General features: G+C 54.3%; 1 protein-coding gene across 7 annotated transcripts in view; it reads left to right on the top strand.

The window, feature by feature from the left end:
- AKNA (AT-hook transcription factor) overlaps positions 1 to 21,335 on the top strand; it is a 50,593-nt gene that overhangs the window by 9,655 nt on the left and 19,603 nt on the right. For 5 of the 7 annotated variants that reach the window (XM_005880925.2, XM_005880923.2, XM_005880924.2 and 2 more), the window contains 7 exons: positions 3,834 to 4,243; positions 7,097 to 8,151; positions 9,668 to 9,742; positions 14,969 to 15,125; positions 16,482 to 16,636; positions 18,482 to 18,541; positions 20,654 to 20,781. In XM_005880925.2, coding sequence (XP_005880987.1) covers positions 3,958 to 4,243; positions 7,097 to 8,151; positions 9,668 to 9,742; positions 14,969 to 15,125; positions 16,482 to 16,636; positions 18,482 to 18,541; positions 20,654 to 20,781 — 1,916 coding nt within the window. In that variant the 5' untranslated portion in view covers positions 3,834 to 3,957. The remainder of the gene's footprint in view (positions 1 to 3,833; positions 4,244 to 7,096; positions 8,152 to 9,667; positions 9,743 to 14,968; positions 15,126 to 16,481; positions 16,637 to 18,481; positions 18,542 to 20,653; positions 20,782 to 21,335) is intronic. The other 2 variants (XM_014528904.1, XM_014528905.1) reach the window with 1 other exon arrangement.

Raw genomic sequence — 21,335 nt, 5'->3', positions numbered from 1 at the left:
GACCACAGGGTCTCATAGACCCTTGAGAGAGCTAGGGGTAGGGGCGGTGCTGTGGAGTGGGGGAGATGTACAAAACGGGGGGGGGGGGGGGGGGTGGGGGGGGGGGGGGAGATGAAAAAAGGGGGGGGGGGGGGTAGTGATTGGTGCTTCCTGGTGGGCCTAGCTTCTCCAGGGCTGGCAGGGACCTTTGAGGGGACTTCATGCTAACAGGGCTTTCCTGGATTCAGGCCCCAGCTCACATGCTAGAGCCTTCACCCTGCCCCTCTGTGCCTTTGCCTATGCTGTTCCTCCTGCCTGAAATGCCCTTCCCTCTTGTTCTTCGCCCAAATCCTCTTTGTCAACTTGATGCTTCTTCAATAACTCTCTGTATTGTCTTCCCCCCACCTTGCCTTCATTTGAAATTTTGGAACGCTTCTGCTCATTTCTGTATTCCTGTGTCTGGTGTAGTGCTTGGCACACAGTAGGAGGTCATAGATTTTTTTTTAAAAGTTAATTTGCTCAATATATATCTTTGTGACAGTGAAATGGGACCCCAGAAGGGGGGTAGCAGTTCTGAGGCTGTTGCCCTCAGAAGCCAACGAGACAAACAGGAACCCCAAAGTTCATTTAGCCACCTCCCAGGGCCATCCCGCCTGGTGGTGGCAAGAGCAGGTGGCGTGTCTTCGTTTTACAGTGAGGAAAACCCGCCAACAGCTCACCACGGAGCAGCAGCGCCAAGCCCGGAACCCGGTCTCTCCCGCCCAGCTGGCTTCTCTCTCACAGCAGCCAGTGAGCCCGTGTCCTGGTGCAGCCTGAGGCTGGCATGTGGTTGGCGCTCATGTGTGTTGTTCACTGACCAGCTGACTGGCCGGTTCTGAGCTCCGCGGCACCGAGGGCTGGGACTTGCATGGAAGACAGAGTCCCTGCTCAGAGAGGCTCGCGGCTTTCAGGGCCTGGGGTGCCTGTGCAAACCCCAGCCAGTGACCGCAGCTACCTCCGACGTGCAGCCTCCCCCGGTCACAGTGAGATTCTGAGCTGACTGAGTCATCCCAGGAGACAGGATGTTCCTCTTTGTGCCCCAGAGGCCTCTGTGATTGGGCAGGCTGCTCTGAGGCACGGCTAGCAAAAAGCCCTTGAAAAAGTCAAAAAACCACACGCCTCCCCAGCCCCTTCCTCAGGCGGATGTTTCAGAAATAGAAAAGCAACAGCTCTTAGCACCTGTCACACCTGCCATAGTAGCAGCGGCGGGAGGTCTAGTCATCCTGAAGGGCTGGCCTTGCCGGGGATGCTGCTTTAAAACGCAGACTCCTGGGCCCTATCCCCAGGGCCGCCAAGTTCGGCTATTTGGGTCGGCCTAGGGGTCTACATTCTTAGAGGATTCGTAAGAGCACTCAAGTTTAAGGCCCACTAACAGGGATTTCCAAGAGGGGTAGAGATCCCCCAGAGGGTATGGGAAAAGGATTAGAATGTCCCTTTAAAATATTTATTTTCTATTGCATCTTTGATATATTTTTTCTAATATATGTAATATATTAGCATGAGACTACATGTCTATAAAGTTATAAGAAATATACAGGGTTAGGCAATAGTAGGTTTACAGTTGTTCGTGTAGAAAGTAATACAATAATTAATAAGTAGTAATACAAGAATAAACTCTGTTTTACGTACTCACAACTGTAAACCTACTTTTGCCCCACCCTGTATATAGGGTATACAAGCAAATTTATATTTTTCCTGATGAGCTGTGTGATTAAAAAAAAATCTGGAGACCACTGGGCTTTTCAAAGCGGACACTTTCAAATCTTGTTCTGTCACTGAGCAGCTGGGGTGATCTTGGCCAAGTCCCTTCCATGTTGAGCTTCTGTTTTCTCATCTGAAAAGCAGTTTTCCTGGGACCCACTCACCTGAGAACATACGGGTAAAGCTTCGAGCCCAGGCCGGCAGGAGAAGAGAAGCCTGGGGAGGGGGATCCCGGGGTCACTCACAGGGTGATCTGGAGGACATTCTCGGGGAGAGAGGGAGATAGAGGCAGGGAGGGGAAGAGGCCCCTGAGCCCCTGTCCAAGGAGCAGGGTTGCAGCCAGAGGGGAGAACGTTGTTCCCTGTCCCTAGCCCAGGCCTTGAGAAGGCTGCAGCCTTCCTGGGGCGGCATGTTCCCTGGGGAGCTTTTTACCCAGAAATAGTTGCCTGCTGACTTTTCTCAGCCGTGCAGATCAGACTGACCAAGACCCAATGCTCACGAGGCTGCGGAGACAAACACAGACCTGTTTGTCCTCGGAGGCCCCGCGTTTTTTATACTCAGTCGTCTCCACCGCATGGAAGGAGGAGCCGGACCTGGGCTCCAAGGTGACCTTTCAGCCCGGCCTGGTCCTGGCTGATGTGTGGCTTCGGGCAAGGCCCCTCTGCTCTCTGGGCCTCAGTTTGCCCACCTGTAGAGCCAGGCCTGGAGGCCCCGCCGAGCTCCCTGCCTGCTGCTCTGTCAGCTCTGTTCCCAGGACTCCGTGGTGCTGGGCACAGAGGGGGCGCCTGGGGCGTGTTGGCCATAGCAGGAGGGCAGGGAAAGAAGGAGGCAAGAGGAGATGAGAGGGAGGGAAGGAGAGGATAGAAGGCAGGTGGGGAGGAGTCCTTTCTGCTGCCACAGGTCCCCCTGCAGCCAGCCAGGCTCCCCACTTCTGGTTCATCCCCCTGAGCAGCCAGAGAGGAACTTGTAAGCCACACCTCGATGTGCTCTCCCGGATCTGGGATGCCCTTCAGGGGCCTGAGCGGGACCTCTGGCCACCACCCCACTTTGCCCATACTCTCTGCCATCCAATTGGTAGTGGTTTGTACCGGTCACCCCTCCTGCCTCTCGGCCTTTGTGCTCGCTGATCCCCCTGCCTGGAATGCTTTTTTTTAAAAAAAAATTGAGGTGATACTCACATAACATAAAATTAACTATTTTAAAGTGAACAATTCAGTGGCTTGTGGTATATTCACAATGTTGTGCAACCGCCACCTCTATCTAGTCCAAAACATTTTTATCACCCCCAAAAGGACCCTGTGGCCATTGAGCACTCACTCCCCAGCACCCCGTCCCCCAGGCCCTGATAACCACCAGCCTGCCTTCTTGCATTTACCTGGTCTGGATATTTCATGTCAATGTGGCCACACTATGTGTGGCCTTTGTGTCTGGCCTCTTTCACTCAGCAAAATATTTCAGGTGCATCCATGCTGTAGCAGGGATCAGCACCTCATTCTTTTATGGCTGGTTAATAGGACATTGTATGTGACCATGGTTGTTTATAGTCACCGTTGATGGGTGTTTGGGTTGTTTCCACCGTTGGGCTCTTGTGAGTAGTGCTGCCCTGCGCGTGCGTGTGCGTGTATTTATCTGTTTTCAATTATTTGGGGTCCTGGAATGCTCTTTTCTCCATCCCCCTGCTCCCGATTTGGATTCTTACCAGAGGGGGGGTCAGGGAAGGTTCCCAGAGGAAGTGGCTTCTCAATGGGCTGGGCCCCTGCCCTATCCCTTACCCCCCAGGCTCTGGCCTGTGCCCAGTGCCCATGCATGGAGCCTGGCACCTGGTAACAATCCTAGCACACACCCCACACCTGCCAGTGCTGACCACTGGGCCCCTTATCATGCATCTTGGGTCATTTCCCCCAACTCTCGAGGGAGCTGGGAATTATTATCCCAATTTTACTGATGAAGAACATGAAAACAGGTGACTTGCCCAGGGTCACACAGCTTCATGGGGATGGAGCCAGGAGCTGAACCAGGGCTTTTGATTCCAGAATTCCTGCTGGTAACTTCTTGTTCTGTAGAAAGAAGGGGACTTGAGGGTTAATGCTGTCCCTCGATTGTGTCCCCGACAGGCCGCAGGCAGGATGGCTGGCGCTGAGAGGAGCCGGTGACTCTGATGCCCTGAGTGGCAGCGCCACGCCCTGAAGATGAAGTGGCCCAGGTGAAGTGGTCCAAGTGAAGCGCAGGCCGGGCCCAATGGCCAGCTCGGGGACCGAGGTCCACTGGTCTGAGCCAGGCCTGGGGAAGGGACCCCCGCGGCGGCGCTGGACCTGGGCCAAGGAGGAAAAGGATGCTTGTGGGGGCGGCCCACACAGCTGGGGAGCAGAGGAGCCCTTTCCCAGCACCACCAGCCCCGAGCTCCTGGAGGACTTCTGCCGGGCCCAGCAGCACCTGCAGCCTCAGCAATGGGACTCGGAGCCGCAACCTGATGGGCACCAGGGATCCGGATCCAAATCCGAATTGGGAGAGTCTGCGGAGGAAGGTGAGACTGACTCCCCCAGCTTCACACTGTCCCCCAACATCCTACCTTCTGGCGGGAGGCGGGGAGTGGGAGGGAGTTTTAGAAACAATTTTAATTGAAATCTATGAAGTCTATAATTTAAAAATTTTAAAGATTTAAATTACATAAGTGATACTGTTTATTGCAGGAAATAGAAAAAGAGGAAAAACTAAAAATGACATATCCAGATAACTTTTTTCCTTACGTGTCTATAGATGCAAATGTAATATGACTGTATTGTAACCTGCTTTTCTGTAACTTAATAGACATGAACATTTTCCCAGCTCATCAGATAGTCTTCCACAAGTCATTCCTAGTGGCTGACTAGGAGTTCCGTGGTGTGGACATTCTGAAATGTGCTGGCCCAATCTCTTGCTGCTGGGCACTTAGGTCGCTGCTGGTTTTTGCCATTATAAACCATGCGGAGATGGGCGTCATTAGCACATCTCTGCACACTCGCTTTGATAAGAACCCTGGTCATTGAAATGGCCTGGTTATGCCCATTTTGAAGATTTTGTAAAATCCCATTTAGCAGTGGGGATGTTGGCATCCCTTGTTTTCTAAAATTAGTCTTCCCTTTGCATGGAGACCAACTTGCCAGGAAGGGCTTGGCAAGTCCCTTCTCCTCTCTGAATCTTGGTTTCCCCATCTGTGAAATGGGGGCAATAATGCCCTTGGGAATAGCAAGAGCTCAGTGCATGGTACCTATTAGACTTAGAGTATGAAAGGAACACCCCTGTCTTAGAATTCTGTGAATCAGACAGCGCCCCCCACCCCACCCCCGTGGGTGGTAGAGGAAACATTAGGCTGGTAGTGGATTTTTTGTGCCAGGACCCAAAGTTCCTCATGCCAGATCTGCCCAGAGCTACCCACTCAGGATCTGTTTTTGAGCTCTCCCTCGGGATGGTGACTGGGATGCACTGGGAGGAAAGGGCAGAGGCATCTCTTCCTGAGGTCACATGGTAACCCCCTGCTATGATGTAATAGCAGCTGCTATGTCTTTGCCCCTACTGTGTGCCCGGTGCAGGGCTAGGCACAGCCAGGGACTTGTCTCATTCCCTCCAGGTAGGAGGGACTAGCCTCTAGTCTGAGTAAGGACTGCCAGAGAGTCAGCTATTTGCCCATGGCCCCCTGGAAGGGACCAGAGGGACCAGGACCGAACCCAGGGCTCCCTGGCTCCAAAGCCCACTCTCTTCATCTCACTGCATGACCCCCAGTGGCAGAAGCTAACTTGCCTGCATGGCTGGGACCTGGGTTTTAGGTCCAGGCCTGCTGTGAACTGCTGTGTGATCTTTGGCAAGAAACTTAACCTCTCTGGACTTCGCATGTGCTGCTGTAAACAAGAGAGACTTGCTGAAGGAGATTTTAAGGAGTTGGAGGATGTAGAGATTCCAAGGGGAGGGGAAAGAGCACAGGGGAGCAGAGAGTGGTACAAGGGTTATGACAAAGGTGCTTAACCAGAGCAGTGAGTCTGTGCCTGGCAGTAGACAGACTGTGTCTCATGGAACTTTGGCTCTATCTCAAAGGCTTTCATCGTATCGAGGACAGAGAAGGTACTCAATAAACACTGACTACATGGATGATGTATAGGCGAATGGGTGGGTAGGTAATGGATGGGTGAGTGGCTGGGTCGATAGGTAGATGGATAGACGAGTGGGTGATGGATGGGTGGATGGATGAGTGACTATTTCTTGAGCACCTACTATGTAACAATGACAACAATTGTCCATTTTCTGGAGCTTTGCATACTTTATTGTCCTCCCTCCCTCCCTTCCTTTCCTTCTTTCCATTAAGTCAACAAATATTGAGCACCTACTCTGCAAATGCAATAGTAAATAAAAACAGGGTGTCCTGACGCTTATGGAACTTACAGTGTAGTGTGTGTGGGGGGGATATTAATGATACAATCACATAAACAATAAATAAAAACAGGGTGTCCTGACGCTTATGGAACTTAAAGTGTAGTGTGTGTGTATGTGTGTGTGTGGGGGGGATATTAATGATACAGTCACATAAACACGTGCAAAACTGCAGCTGTGATAAGTATTTCCAAGTAAAGGTATTCAGTCTTGTGAACACGTATGAAGGGAGATGTGATAAGACTTCCTTGATGAGGTCAAGGTTGAGCTAATGCCCGAAGGACAAATAGGAGTCAACTAGGCCAAGGGAGGGGAAGGGTGGAAGGACCAGCATGTGCAGAGGCCCTGTGGTGGGAGAGGATGTGGCAGGACTAGAGCAGGGAGAGGCAGGGGGACCCTGGAGAGAGACGGGTCAGGAGAGCTAATGGGGGCTGGAGGCAGGGGCCTCAGGACCTTATAAAGGTTCAGCTCTATCCTGGGAACAACAGGAAAGTGTTGATGAGTTTTCCGACGGGGCGGGGTGGGGGGTGAGGGTGAGGACTGAGGAGATGATTAGGTGGCCACTGCAGGGCTTAAGGTGAGAGGATGTTGTCTTGGGCAAAGGTGGTGGTGCCGGACTTCAGAGCAGTGGGTGAGTTGACAGCTCTACAGGAGGTGATGGAGACAGATTGGATTATGGGGTTGGAGGGGTGGGGGTGGGGTGGCGATGACAAGATGCCTCCCAGTTTCTGGCTTGTGCAGCTGGATGGGATGGTGTTGCCATTTGCTGAGACAGGTTTGAGGTTTGAGTTTGGAGGACCTTTGAGACAACCGGAGGAGGTGAGGTAAGTACGTGGCCATAGGTGGGTGGGGGCTTTCTGGGCGTCTTGCCATCCCCACTGATGAGGAAACGAACGCCCGAGAGGTGAAATGATTTAGGCAACATTCCACGGTGAGTCCAGACCCGAAAGTGCTAAGAGAGGACCTGTCTTTCCAGAGTTTGAAGCAGAGGATGTGGACAGCCCAGAAAGTTCCAACTTGCCTCCCGACTGGCTCCCCCAGCAGGAACCTCCGCTGGGCATGACTGAGGAGGAGCCAGAGGAGGCCCTCGGAGATGACGAAGCCGGAGAGAGCTCCCCGAGGTCGGAGTATGAGGCTAGTCTCTGCTCTGGGGACGATGGAACCACCAGCCCCGTGGCTCTGGGGTGGGGTCACGCCACAAGCTGGGTGGCCTCGGGCAAACAAGCCAGTGGAGACACACTTCCAGAACATTCTGAGGTCAACCCAACTGTTGACCTCAGCTCTGCAAAGTCCTGGAGCAGTGGGACCGTGAGCCTCGGCCACCCTAGTGACAGCCTTGATTCTACCTGGGAAGGAGAGACGGGTGTCCCCCAGCCCACTGCCCTCGAGGAAACTTCACCACAGAGCCCCAGCCACCACCTCCTAAATCCAGATGACAGAACTGGAGGAGGCGTTGCTCTGGCAACGCCCACGGAATTCCAGGACTCCTCAGTCCCCCCAGCCCAGAGCCTCCAGTGTCCTGCAGATAGATGGAGGAGAGGATCGGCCAGTCTCTCCTGCCCTCAGCCGGGGGACCACGCCTGGAAGCGTGCACGGATATCACCTAAGGCGCTCCCTTCCCGATTCACTGGCTCCACCAGCCGCCTGAGTCCTCCGCCCAGGCCAGCCCCGCAGGACAGGCCGCGCAGGCAGGGAGCCACTGTGGCTGGCCACTCATCTTCTGATGCCCCCAACTACGGCCGGGGGCGGCTGAACTACCCGCTCCCTGATTTCTCCAAGGTGGGACCCCGGGTGAGGTTCCCCAAAGAGGACAGCTACCACCCCCCCAAGGCCAGAAGGCACAGCAAGCAGCCTCAGGACCCCATCCGACCCCTGATTTTCAAGTCACCTGCCGAGATTGTGCGGGAGGTGCTGTTGAGCAGTGGGGAGGCCTGCGTGGGAAAGGACCCACCTCCTGTCCACTCCATCACCAGGGTACCCCAAGAATTTCAGACGCCTGAGCAAGCCACCAAGCTGGTCCATCAGCTCCAGGTAAGCTGGTCCATCACCTCCTGCTGCTGGCCTGGGAGGGTTGGGGGCCCTCGGGCTGGGCCAGGAGCCCCTGCTGCTGGAGAGAGGCCTGTACCCTGACCCATGGAGATCGTCCCAGCCCTTTGCTCAAAAAGAGAAGTGATCGCACTCATGCTGCAGGGATGGTCTGTGTTTGTTTGTTTTTAACTTCTGCCATGAAAAAAATTTGAAACATACAAGAGTAAAAATAGTAAAATGAGCCCCCATCTCCATCACCCAGTTTCCATCCATTTACCCATTGCCCAGCCCCTGGCAACCTTTTTCATCTATGGCTCCCCTCCCCCCGCTCACCCTACTGGAGTATTTTGGAGCAAATTTCAGGCATCAGATCATTTTATTCAAAAATATTTTAGTACATACATTGAAAGATAAGGATTCTCCCTTAAACATAACCACAATACCACTATCAGAGCTAAAAGTTAACCCCGATTCCTTAATATTACCGATACCCAGTCCATGTTCAGCTCTCTCCATGTGTCTCATAAGTGGCTTGTTTGCTGTAGTGGGTTCGAATTAGGATCCAAACACAGCTCAAATATTGCATTTGGCCAGTAACTTTTTCGGGTTGTGATCACCTGTTTATTTCCCCTCCAGACCATGAGCACCACCCAGGTAGGGAGTTTGGGGCAAGCACACATCATGGGTGGTTCCCTCAGGAGGCCGGGGGTGCCTGCTGGCCTTGGGGCTGTGATGGGAGTGGCTACTGATGCCATTGCCTCCATCAAGTTCTTCCTTTACTTGGGTTGACAAATGGTGGCAGCCTCAGGCTACCGTCCCTTCTGTGTTCATGCGATGGAAATTTTCTGTAAAGTAAAACTTTCCCTCACCCACTGCTTGGTTACCAAGGTCTTGTTCCCATTGGGGAGATTCTGCCCTCATCAGTTTTTAGAACAACGCGCCACTTCCCTAGCATCCTGCAAAGGTGACCGGTGACGTCTGCTTTTGCTTTCCCCTCTAGCATGACTTGTCTTAATGACGCCCTTCTGTTTTGTTTAAGGAAAATAGTGACTCTGAGTAGATACAATGGTCATTTTCAAGTCCTCTATTTTTCTACCAAGGGAACCCTTGATCGTTAATTCTTTCAGCCATTAAAATGTACTTACTAAGCACATACTACCTAAGCTGCGAGTAGGCGGTGGGGAGGACAGATGGGGGCCTTACCTACCCACAGAGCCCACACACGAGCGGGGATCTGGATGCGAGTAGTTACGGTCCTCGGTCCTCCATGACCGGGGTATGTCATGCTTGGTACCACAGCCCGGGGACCCTCCTCCCTGACTCCTTGTCCGGACGGTGGGAGGGCTACTGGCTGAGTTGCCCTGCTGCCTCTCACACCCCAGAATTTGACCACAGGGGTCGGCATTACACGTTAGCCTGAAAGAGCCTCCCAGAAGCCCCTTTGGGGGGTGGGTTCCCTGTGGGGGCCTGGCCGCGAAGGAGCCTGGGCGGTGACCATTTTGCTGTCCCTGCCCTGCAGGAGGACTACCACAAGCTCCTCACCAAGTATGCGGAGGCCGAGAACACCATCGACCAGCTGCGCCTGGGGGCCAAGGTACGGCTGGGTGGGGGAGGCGTGGGCCCTGGCCACCGGGGGATGACCCTTTCCCACAGTCTGCCTCCTGCCTCCCGAGACCTGCCTCCTGGCCATAGTGGAGCCCAGTCCTTCCTTGTCCTACCCCAAGGTCACTTGGTCTGTGACCTTGACCTGAGGTCTCCAGGCCCAGGCTCCTTTATTAGTTGATGTTCTTGAATCCTAGATTCCAGGGTGCCCAGGGACTGCACCAGAAGCTCTCTCCTTCTAGGTGAGCTCTGGGCTCAGATCGCCTGGGCTGGATGCCTGAACCCGTTGTTGCTCAGCTGTGTGACCTTAGGGAAGATCCGTGGGCTCTCTGAGCCTCAAGGAAGTAGCACAGAATTTCTTCTCAGCCCCTGGTGCTTGTTTCCTGGGCCTGATCCTCCCTGGGTCCCCACTCTGCCTTTCTTCTTCCCCACCATTGACCACAGCCTCCCCGCTCCGCCCCCCACTGAATGCTGAGTGAGTGCCAAGTGTGTGGCAGGGGAGCATGGAGGGAGAAACCCACCCACCCAAATAGAGCTGGCTGCCCCGGCCCAGCCCCCACCCCAACTTGGGAGGAGGCTGAGGGACCTTCCCCTTTTCTGGGGTGAGGCAGGAAGTGAGACCTGCGGCAGCCCCTGTGGTTTCCTGTCTCCCCCTCCCCGCTCTTGCCCCATCAGGTAGCCAAGGAGGAGGGGGCGGAGCTGAGGGGCAGAGGTGCAGACGCTCCCCTTCCTGGCCTCCCCCCTCGGACCCGACATGCTCCGCCCGCCCCCTGCCACATGCTGCACTCAGCTTCTAGCTGTGCTCTGAGTGTGGGCGGAAGCAGCCAGATGCGCAGCGGAAGGGGCCTGTCCTGGAGCCGTTCTCTGTCCCCACACCGGCCTCACACACAGGCAGGCCCTTCCCATGCCAGCCTCCTCGGACACATCTGTACAGGGGGTTCATCGGACCTGCCTCTGGGCAGCCAGTGGGCTCTGCCCGGTATCTTAAGCCTCCTCACAGCTCTGAGCTTCTGAGGGGACTCAGGGGTGGGAGGGAGGGGTGCTGGGAAGACTGTAGAGGGGCTGGGTGGGGCATCCTCTCCCCGGAAGCCACATTCTCATGGCTGCAGACCCCAGAAGGTCCTGCGGAAAGGAACTGTGATCCCGTGCAGACCCGCAGCGCCCTGTCTTACAGATTGGGGAACTGGGGCCCCAGGAGAGGCAGAGGCTGCCAGAGGTCATGGTCAGGGGTAGAGGCCCAAGGCATCTCCTCCCTCCCGCCTTTCCTTCTGTCCTTTCCTGATGAAGGGGAGGAGTTGGTATAGGGACCTGGCACCTGGCACCTGGCGAGTTCTTCCATAGAATTGGGGAATATTAATCTTATGAACAGTGTCACTATGGAGGTGTGTACTGGGTGCCCAGGCGCAGCGCAGACACGGGCAGGTGGACATGTGGGAGCACAGCCGCGGTGCCGCCTCGCATCCCCAACCCAGTGGGGACTGGGTCTCCCTGTATGCGGTCACCTCTGGTGCCTGAGACCCCTCAGGAGGGAAGCCGGGCGGGCTGGGAGTGGTTCGGTGCCAGCTCACCCACCCCACTTTCTGGGAAAAGGCCTCCTTGCCTGTGGGTTCTCCTTAAGAGAAGGGTGGGCATGGCCCGCTGGAGCCTTCTAGAAGCAGGACAATATGCTGCTGGTCACCCAGTCTCACAGCTGCCCTGGGGAGCAGGAAGGCAGGGCTGTCCATCCCAGCGCGCTGAGGCACGGAGCCCAGGAGGGGAGGGGACTCGCCAGGTCCCACGGGGCCTAGGGCTTCCAGCCAGGCTTCTTGCTCTACCCAGGGCTCCGTAGACTCCACCCTGGGCAGGGAGGTGGAGGTGTTCCCGCTCCTTCGGGCCCCTCAGCCCGAGTGACCTCCCCTGGGCCTGCTGAGCCCCTCCCTCTGCTCCAAGTCCTAGGTGGGGAGGGCTGGACCTATGTGGGGGAAGGAGGGAGCCAGGCTGGAGAGGTTGCCCTGGGCACCCAGGCCAGGCCTGGCAGTGGGGGGCCAGCAACAGTGGGGGCCCAGGGAGGAGACTGCCTTTGCTGAGCAGTGAAAGGTGCCAGGCCCTGGCCAAGAGGAAACCGAGGCTCAGCCAGGCGGAGGGGTTTGCTCAACACCCCACGGCTGGCAAGGCTGGCAAGGGATGAAGAGCTGGGATTAACCCTAGGCCTGCCTGTTCCAGGGTGGGCGCTTCTCCCCACGCTGGGGGAGCCCAGCGACACTCGGTCTACGGCAGACATGAGGGGCCAGAGAGCATGATGCTGATGGAGTGATAACAGCAATAACAATAAGTGATGTGAATGGCCACTGTCCTGGGGGATTTACCGTGGGGGAAACTGAGGCACAGAGCGGTTACGCCATTTGCCCAGGATCACTCCATAAATAGGTACCAGAGCTGGGGTTTGATCGGGCAGTTTGGTTCCAAAGCCCACGTCCACCACCACACTGTTTAGCAGACCAGGCTCTGGCTTCTGCTCAGCGCCTCTCAGCTGCCGGGGGATCTGGGAGGCTGAGGAGACCAGAAATTACACCAAAAAAGAATGGAGGGATGGTGGAACACTGCCTTTTCTAAAAGTGTATGGTTTGAGGGCCACTAGTTGGTCCAAAAGCCCCTGGTGGAGGTGGGATGTGGTGGGGGTTGGAGCAAGAGAGGTTTCTATGTTCAGAGGAATTGAGGAAACATCTCCTATTCTCTCCACTCTCTCCCCTTCTTCACCCCATTCATAAAGCCCATTAGCATTTTAAAGGCTGGGAGAAACCCATCTGTGCAGAGTGTAGTCAGTTATTTAACCCAATGTTTCCCACACTCTCGGATTCCCCATTTACTGCCTAACCCCCCTGAGGGAGGGAGTGCAGCCTCGGGGAGCACCATGGGACACCGAGGCTTTAAGGGGCACCTTGGAGCCCAGGGGTGTGGTTCCTGCTGTGCTCTGGAGACGGCTCAGTAGCTGCCCACACCATCCTCAGCCCCCGCCCCTCCCCCAGAGCATCTGCACAAGCCTTTGTCCCCTCTGCTTCAAGCTCCTCTGATCCCCAAAACAATGGGGCCTCCTGCTGGAAGCTGCTCAGTTCCTGTTGCTCCTCAGGTTGGGCCTTGGTGGGCCAGGTCTGAGGTTGAGGGAGGGACAGGTGAGACAGGGGGGCACGGAGGGCTGGGCTTCCCCCAGATTTGGGTCATCCTGGGAGGAGAGGGGTGCTGGTGGGCAAGGCCTCACACACAGTTGGGTCTGAGCAGATGGCTGAGGGGATTATTAAAATCCAGCTTTGTTCTCTTTGAGGCTGGGCCTGAAAGAGGAGGAGGCAGCTGGAGGCCGAGTGTGGGGTGTGGGGTGTGGGGTGTGGGATGGGGGGAGTATGCCCATCTGATGATGCAGGGCCATTGTCCCTCACTTTGGAGCAGATTTTTCTGCCACAGCCAGGACGTGAAGAGCAGCTTAAGCAGGGAGAGGCTGCCTGGGGGCTAGGGAGCTCCTTCCACCAGGCCCACCCGGAACTGCCCTCTCCTGACCTTGGGGAAGCACAGGGAAGTAAGATAAGCTGCCTGAGGTCTTGAGGAGCAGGGGGCACTGAGGCAACACAGGGGAGTAGCTTTTCCAGGGACCTGCCTTGGAGGGGGAGTGATCTGTGGCGATGATGATGAAGGTGATAATGATGATGGGGATAATGGTGATGATGGTGATGAATGTGATGATGATGGTGATGAATGATGGTGTTAATGGTGATGATGCCATAGTGAGGTATTGCAGTGATGATGGCGATGGTGATGGTGGTGATGGTGATCATGGTGATAATGGTGATGAATGATGATGGGGATAATGGTGATAATGATGAATATGATGATGATGGTGATAGTGGTGCTGATGGTGCTGAATAAGATGATGGGGATATTGGCATTGATAAAGGTGATAATGGGGATAATGATGATGGGGATAATGGTGATGATGGTGATGAATGCGATGATGATGGTGATGATGGTGATAATGGTGATGAATGATGGTGTTAATGGTGATGATGTCATAGTGAGGTATTACAGTGATGATGGCGATGGTGATGGTGGTGATGGTGATCATGGTGATAATGGTGATGAATGATGATGGTGTTAATGATGATGATGGCAATAGCAATGGGGATTATAGTGATGACGGTGACCAGGGTGATGACAGTGGTAACAGTGATGATGAAAGTGATGTTGAATGTGAAGGTCGTGGCTGCAGTTCACTGAGCACTCACTGTGCATAGAGAGGTCAGTTAAGTCAGCTGCTCTGGGAGTCAAAGGTGGATGTGAACCCAGGCTCTGCAGAGCTCCCACGCGAAGCCAGGGATCAGCGAACTTTCTCTGCCGAGGGCCAGACAGTGCATATCTTCTGCTTTGTGGACCACGCAGTCTCCATGGCAGCGACTCAACTCTGTAGTTGTAGCATGAGAGCATCCAGACTCAACACCTAAACAAATCAGCATGTCTGTGTTCACTAAAACCTTATTCACAACACGCCATAGTTTGCCAACCTTGCTGTAAACGACTGTACGGTGCATGGGTCTCCTTTAATTCTGAGCTTCGAAAGTCTTCCTTGGCTGGCTGCCTGACTCGACTTCTCTCTCACACCCTGGGCTACTTACCACGTCGGATTTATCCTCAGTGATGGCGATCTGCTACAACTGAGAAAACAGTTCATTTAGTTGTTGGTTTACTCATTTACTCAAAGCAGCCATTAATTGCTGATAATTATTATTAGAAAGTCTTTATTCATAAATATTATATCATTATAAAATAATTGTGCTTTCTCTACGTTAAATATTAATATTTTATTATGGTTATAGTATAAATTATTATAACAAATATTATTTTAACATTATCAGTCTAAAAAAACATGGACTTTGGGGTCAAAGCCAGTTTCTAATCCCAGCCCAAGGATTTCTCTGCTGGGGATTTTGAGTTAATGACTTAACTTCTCTGAGTCTCAGTTTCCTCTTCTGAGAATTGGGACGATGGTCCCTGCCCTGCTTCCCTTTGGGCAAGAGAGAATGAAATGTAAGCCCTTCACCCAGCGTTTGGCTTCCCTACCCTAGGGCTCCACTGACGGGAATAACAAATGCATGTTTGTTGAGCGCCTGAGTGATGGTGTGAATGAGGGTAAGACCTTTAGCGTGGGTTTGCCCCAATCCTGACTTGGCCCTGCCTGTGCCCCTCTCCCTCACAGGTAAACCTGTACTCGGACCCACCCAAGCCCAGCCACAGCATCCACACGGGGATGGTGTCCCAGGGGACCAAGGTCCTGACCTTCACCATCCCACACCCCCATTCTGTGGAGCGGTGGCCGGGGCCTGCTGAGGCCCCACAGACCTCCGAGGCCTCAGGTGAGTCTGGGAGAGGAGTCATGGCCGGAGGGCTCCCTCTGCCTGTGATTCTGCTCAGGGGCCACTTGGTTCACCCTCGGGTGGCACTGGCTTCAGGCCCGGGGAGAGAGGAATGTGCGGCCCCTCTCGGGGCCCTTTGAGGTGAAGAGGTCAGGTGGAGGTGTGGAAAGTGTCTTGCTTTAAGCCAGAGCAGCCCGGGGGATGCCCTCACTCTGCCACTTGGCAGCTGGGTGATCTTGGGCGAGTTGCATGACAACAAAGAGTATTGTCACCGTGGAGCCCATATGGGGACCAGGCCCTGTGCTCAGCCTTGCCACGCATGATCCCACTTAATCCGCTGTTAATCTCCATGGCTGGGTGCCTGCTGGGGTTACCCATTGACGGTTAAGAAGACCGAGGCTCAGGAGAGGCGAGCCCGTGCTGAGGGTCACACTGCTGACAGGGGAGGGTGGGATTAGAACCCGCATCCCCCTGAGTGAGAGCCCACGCTGTTCCTGGGAGCCCCGAGCCTGGCTGGGCTCCCGCTGTGTGATGCGGGGGCAGAACCAGACCTTGTTCTCTCCAGTCGATGGGGACAGCACTGCCCAGCCCACTCCTGTGGGCCTGGGTGAGGAGGGCGTGACCAGGAGATGAGTGATGGTGGAGGCAGTGGTTTGGGGGTGCAGCAGCAGGGTCTCAGCCCCTGGAAGGACCATCCTTGGCTCCAGTGTCCCGTGGTTGTGTATTCCAGGGGATGTGTGGCCCCTCTCGGGGCCCTTTGAGGTGAAGAGGTCAAATGGAGGTGTGGAAAGTGGCTTGCTTTAAGCCAGAGCAGCCCGGGGGATGCCCTCACTCTGCCACTTGGCAGCTGGGTGATCTTGGGCGAGTTGCATGACAACAAAGAGTATTGTCACCGTGGAGCCCATATGGGGACCAGGCCCTGTGCTCAGCCTTGCCACGCATGATCCCACTTAATCCGCTGTTAATCTCCATGGCTGGGTGCCTGCTGGGGTTACCCATTGACGGTTAAGAAGACCGAGGCTCAGGGAGGCGAGCTCGTGCTGAGGGTCACACTGCCGCACAGGGGAGGGTGGGATTAGAACCCGCATCCCCCTGAGTGAGAGCCCATGCTGTTCCTGGGGGCCCCGAGCCTGGCTGGGCTCCCGCTGTGTGATTCGGGGCAGAACCAGACCTTGTTCTCTCCGGTCGATGGGGACAGCACTGCCCAGCCCACTCCTGTGGGCCTGGGTGAAGATGAAGAGGGCGTGACCAGGAGATGAGTGATGGTGGGGGCAGTGGTTTGGGGGTGCAGCAGCAGGGTCTCAGCCCCAGGAAGGACCATCCTTGGCTCCAGTGTCCCGTGGTTGTGTATTCCAGGGGTGTCGTCAGCTCCAGGAGACCCAAGCCCCTCCTCGTCCTCCAGTGCGCCCACCCCAGGGTGTCTTCCGGAGAACCCGGGCATCGCCCAGGACCAGGCCCCGGCAGAGCGGACCCAGGCGCTGGCTTCTCAGGCCAGATGGTTCCTGGCCAAGGTGAGTGGAAGCCCCGCTTTGCCATGTGGGACATAAGTCGCCTGGAGAGAGTGGGGCCTCTGCCTGCTGAGCGGAGAGGCTCTGTGAGGCTCACTGCCCCTCCCCTGCAGAGGTCCCTGATCATGCCTCCCCTGGCTTTGGAGGCCACGTGGCTCCAGCCTCCTCCTCGTCACCCTGAGCGAGGGGTCACTCCCACATCACCCAGCTTGTTAGTTCATTTCATGACAGAAATCAATTCTCAGCCACCCCTCAGAGGGCCTTCATATTTTCATCACACAGTACAAATAACAGTGAATTGTTTGCAGGTCTGTTTGTAAGTACACCCTTGGCCTTATTCCAGAAGCAGTTAGAAAATGCGCGCATTATAACCACATTATACAAACGGAAGTGAGGAAACTGGGGCAAAGGGGAAGAAAGCGTAGAAAAAAATTAAAATGAACTTTGGGCGAAATGAGTAAACAGAGTATTCTGTTGGACCCTGAACACTGTCGGATTCATGTTTGCCTTTGAGCTTCCTGGTTGTCAGTGCAAAAAGGGAAATGGAGTTGTCACATACATGACCACGTTCAGAAAACTAATTCCTTCAGAGACACACCAACATCCTTTTTTTTTTTTTTGGTGACAGCTTTATTGAGATATAATCGACTCATTTAAAAGGAAGGCTTCAGTGATTTTTACTGTATTCACAGTCATGTACCACTACCACAATCAACTTAACATTTTCATCAGACATACGAAAACTCCATATCCGTGAAGCAGTCACTCCCCAGGTCCCCTTCCCCGACCCCTGGTGGCTGCTCGTCTCCATTCTGTCCCTGTGGGTTTGCCTCTCCTGGACATTTCATATGCTAGTTGTCCCTTTGAGTCTGGCTCTATGATCCCCAAATCACCGTATGCCACTTTTCCTGATGAAAACATTTATTATCATGGTAATAGATGCCACAGTATGCAGGTATAGTCAGTGAAAAGTCTTTCTCACCCTTGCCCTTCGTTCCAAGCAAAAATGTTCAACGCGCTCACATGCATTTACAGAAATGGTCACACAAGTATAGGGTACCTTGACGTTTTTAATGTTCCACACTTGAATATTTATTTCTGGGTGGGCAATAAATTTACTCTATTTGAAGTTTGAAGGAGGCAGAGAGTAGAAAACCTCCCTCCCATCCCTGCCCTTCCACCACCCAGTTTTCCCCAGAAGTAATTAATGTTTCCGTGTCTTGCATCTTTCTCGAGAAAGCTTATATACAAGCAACTGTATTTATAGTTTTCCTTTTTTATTCGCCACATATTTTATACAGATGGCAGCACACGAGAAACACTGCCGTGGTCTTGGAGGCATTCATACACCAGAACATACACATGTGCCTTCCTCTTCTTGTCTGCACACTATTCCACAGATTGGCATTTAAACTATCCCCCTCACCCCCACCCCACCCGGACCATGCTGCAGCACATATCCTGCCTTATAGGTCTTCGCGCACATGAGTGAGTGCGTTGGCATTTAAACTATCCCCCTCACCCCCACCCCACCCCACCCCACCCCACCCAGACCACGCTGCAGCACATATCCTGCCTCATAGGTCTTCGTGCACATGAGTGAGTGCACTTTGCTGTCCATAGATTCCTGGAGGTTCCCCTTTAATTTTCCCAAGGCGGCCATGGCCGAGGTCGGGGATGAAGTCAGTTTCTGGCTCATGCCTCTCCGGGCTTGGCAGAAAACCCACATCCCGAGGCGGGACCCAGCTCCTCGTGCCAAAGCGCGAATGTGGCTGAGTGCGGGGGTCCGCATGGCTCCTCTTCCAGGGTGCGGGTTCATGGCGCGTGTTTCCTTCTCCCCATGTGCAGGTGGAGTCCTTTGTGGGCCTGATGCAGGCAGGACGGCTGACGCCCCAGGATCAGCTCAAGGTACCGCCCACTTGGGGAGATACCCTTAGAGCTGCCAGATAACTGCTCTGTCCCCCCATCTCCGAGCCTCTGAAGCCCCATCTGCCACAAGATGGGCCAGAGAAGCCAGACACAGCGTCTCCTTTCCGAAGAATCGGCTCCTGCTTAGCTTCCCATGATAGTGATCATTATCTCACAATAGCTACCACTTATTAAGCAACGGTGGTGGTGTGCCAGGCACCGTGGCAAGCTGGTTAAGTACATGATTTCATTTTATCATCATAAAAACCCAGCAGGGCAGTGACAGTCCTCACCAACATTTAACTGGGTTGCAGCCGAATCCCCGAGAGGGGACTTGGAGGTCACACAGCTGATAGATGGCAGAGCCTGGTCTGTCCGAGTCCCACGTCCAGGGTCATGATCACTGCCCTGCATGGCTTCCCACCAGTTATCCCGCTCTCGGCCCCCAGAAAGAGGCCTTTTCTTTTTTCTTTTCTTTATTATAGTAGTAATTGCCCCAAACTGAAAACTAGCTGGGGAGCAGGGGGATGGGGGAGACCCTTGATCTAGCCATTATGGGCTTACTTCCTTTTGGACTTCGGTATGTCTAGGTAACTGTCGTGTGTAAAACTTGGGTTTCTGCTGCATCCGCCAGCGTCCCAAAGGAGCAGGCAGAGCTCTCAGAGCTGGGGGGTAAAGGGGGGTGGTCAGTGAAGGGGCAGTTAGCAGGGTTGTGGCAGCATCAGGGGCCTGACCGGGAACAGGGCAGCCCAGCGACCAGCACCTGCGACGGAGCCATTCCCTCCCAGTGTCTCTCCTCTCGCCCTGTGACCTCTCATGGGTGCTTCCCGCTGGACAGACCCCACGGGAAGCCAGCGTGTAGGGAGCCCAGTTGACGATCCAGGCACAGAACAGGGTGGGGGGAGAGAGGGCCAGGAGGGACAGATGCAGCACACCTGGTTTGTAGCAAACATAACGTGCAGGTATTCCCCTCTGTTGTTGTATAGACGTCATATGCATTTACCAGTTATGAACGTGGGATATGTTTTATGTTATCTCACTGAGTGGATGATCAAGGACCTTGGACATGAAAACCATCCATCTTCTTTACCTCTACCCTAATTCCTCCATAGACAGGGAGGTTGGGAGCCGTTGGAAGATCACGCTCGACTGGGGACTGTGGGCACTAGGTTGTCCTTGGCCTCAGTCTGTGGTCAGCATAGAGTGAGTGGAAGGGATGACACTAAGTCAGGGTTACTGAGCCCACCTCCCGTAGGTTCAGCCATGTGTGAGCTATTACCACATTTACTGTGCGGGCCGAGCATACGTGTTAGGCCCATGAGCTCTGGAGCCGGAGGGCCTGGGTTCCAGTCCTGATGCTCACTGTGTGACCATCACCAATAACCTCTCTGGGCCTGTTTCCTCTTTAAACGAAGAGGGTAACCAACCCCTCTCCTTAGGGTTTGTTGAAGGTTAAATGGATAATGAGAGCTCCTTTAGCACAGGCCCTCAATGCTCGGTGATGTTACTTATCATTATTAGAGGCGTGATGGTGATAACATCATCCATCGTGATAATCTATAAGGATTCGGGAAAGAGTAACTCAAGTTCCAAAACCCACAATGTTGCAAATCAAGGATGAAGACCGTGGTCTCTCAAGTACTAGGTCCTTAGGGGGACACCGTGATAGCATATTTGATACTACAACTGTCATGGAACACTGGGGCTCTTACAGTTCTACCGGGAGGGACTGGTCCCTCGGGAGCTCGGCATTAGGAAGGTTGAGAACCACTGCACTAGGGGAACAGGAAAGTCCTATCGTAATTAGGCACATATTCCAACGGGTGAATATTCAAGGATGAGATTTGTGTCTTCTGGTCTCCCTACAGTGGGGTGTGACCTTAGAGATAGGGACTGTAACCCCTCGTTGGAGAAGGGGGAAACTGAGGCCAGGTCCCATAGCCTGCTGGTAGGGCCCCAGCCGCAGCCTCCCAGGGACTCGGGCCCAGAGGCCTCCGCAGGCCCAGGCTGAGTCCCATGGCCCTGCCCTGGGCGGTCTGGCCCTCTGTGTCTGCAGGGAGGGAGTTCACAGGGGCTGGGCACGCAGATCTGCCTCACCGGGTGTGGTTTCAGGTCTTCCAGCAGCTGAAGGCTGCCCACTCGGCCCTGGAGGAGGAATACTTGAAGGCCTGCAGGGAGCAGCCCCCGGTGCAGCGGCCTGCCGGCTCCAAGGGGGCACCTGGGAAGTTTGATCCTGGCAGGTACTGCGGGGAGGGAGGCTCAGGAGGACAGAGGGGGCAGGCCCCTCCCTCGGTCACCAGGAGGGGCACACTTCATTCTCATAATGTATATGCTAGGGCAGCGGTTCTCAACCTGTGGGTCACGACCCCTTTGGGGGTCGAGCGACCCTTTCACAGGGGTCGCCTAAGACCATCAGAAAACACATATATAATTACATATTGTTTTTGTGATTAATCACTATGCTTTCATTATGTTCAATTTGTAACAATGAAATTGGGGGTCACCACAACATGAGGAACTGTATTAAAGGGTCGCGGCATTAGGAAGGTTGAGAACCACTGCACTAGGGGAACAGGAAAGTCCTATCGTAATTAGGCACATATTCCAACGGGTGAATATTCAAGGATGAGATTTGTGTCTTCTGGTCTCCCTACAGTGGGGTGTGACCTTAGAGATAGGGACTGTAACCCCTGGTTGGAGAAGGGGGAAACTGAGGCCAGACGGGGGAGGGATTTACTCCAGGTCCCATAGCCTGCTGGTGGCAGAGGAGGACTCGGGCTGAGGCCTCCTGATT

This window comes from Myotis brandtii, unplaced genomic scaffold (genome assembly GCF_000412655.1).
Source record: "Myotis brandtii unplaced genomic scaffold, ASM41265v1 scaffold658, whole genome shotgun sequence".
NCBI lineage: Eukaryota > Metazoa > Chordata > Mammalia > Chiroptera > Vespertilionidae > Myotis > Myotis brandtii.
This window is presented reverse-complemented; position numbering and strand designations above follow the sequence as displayed.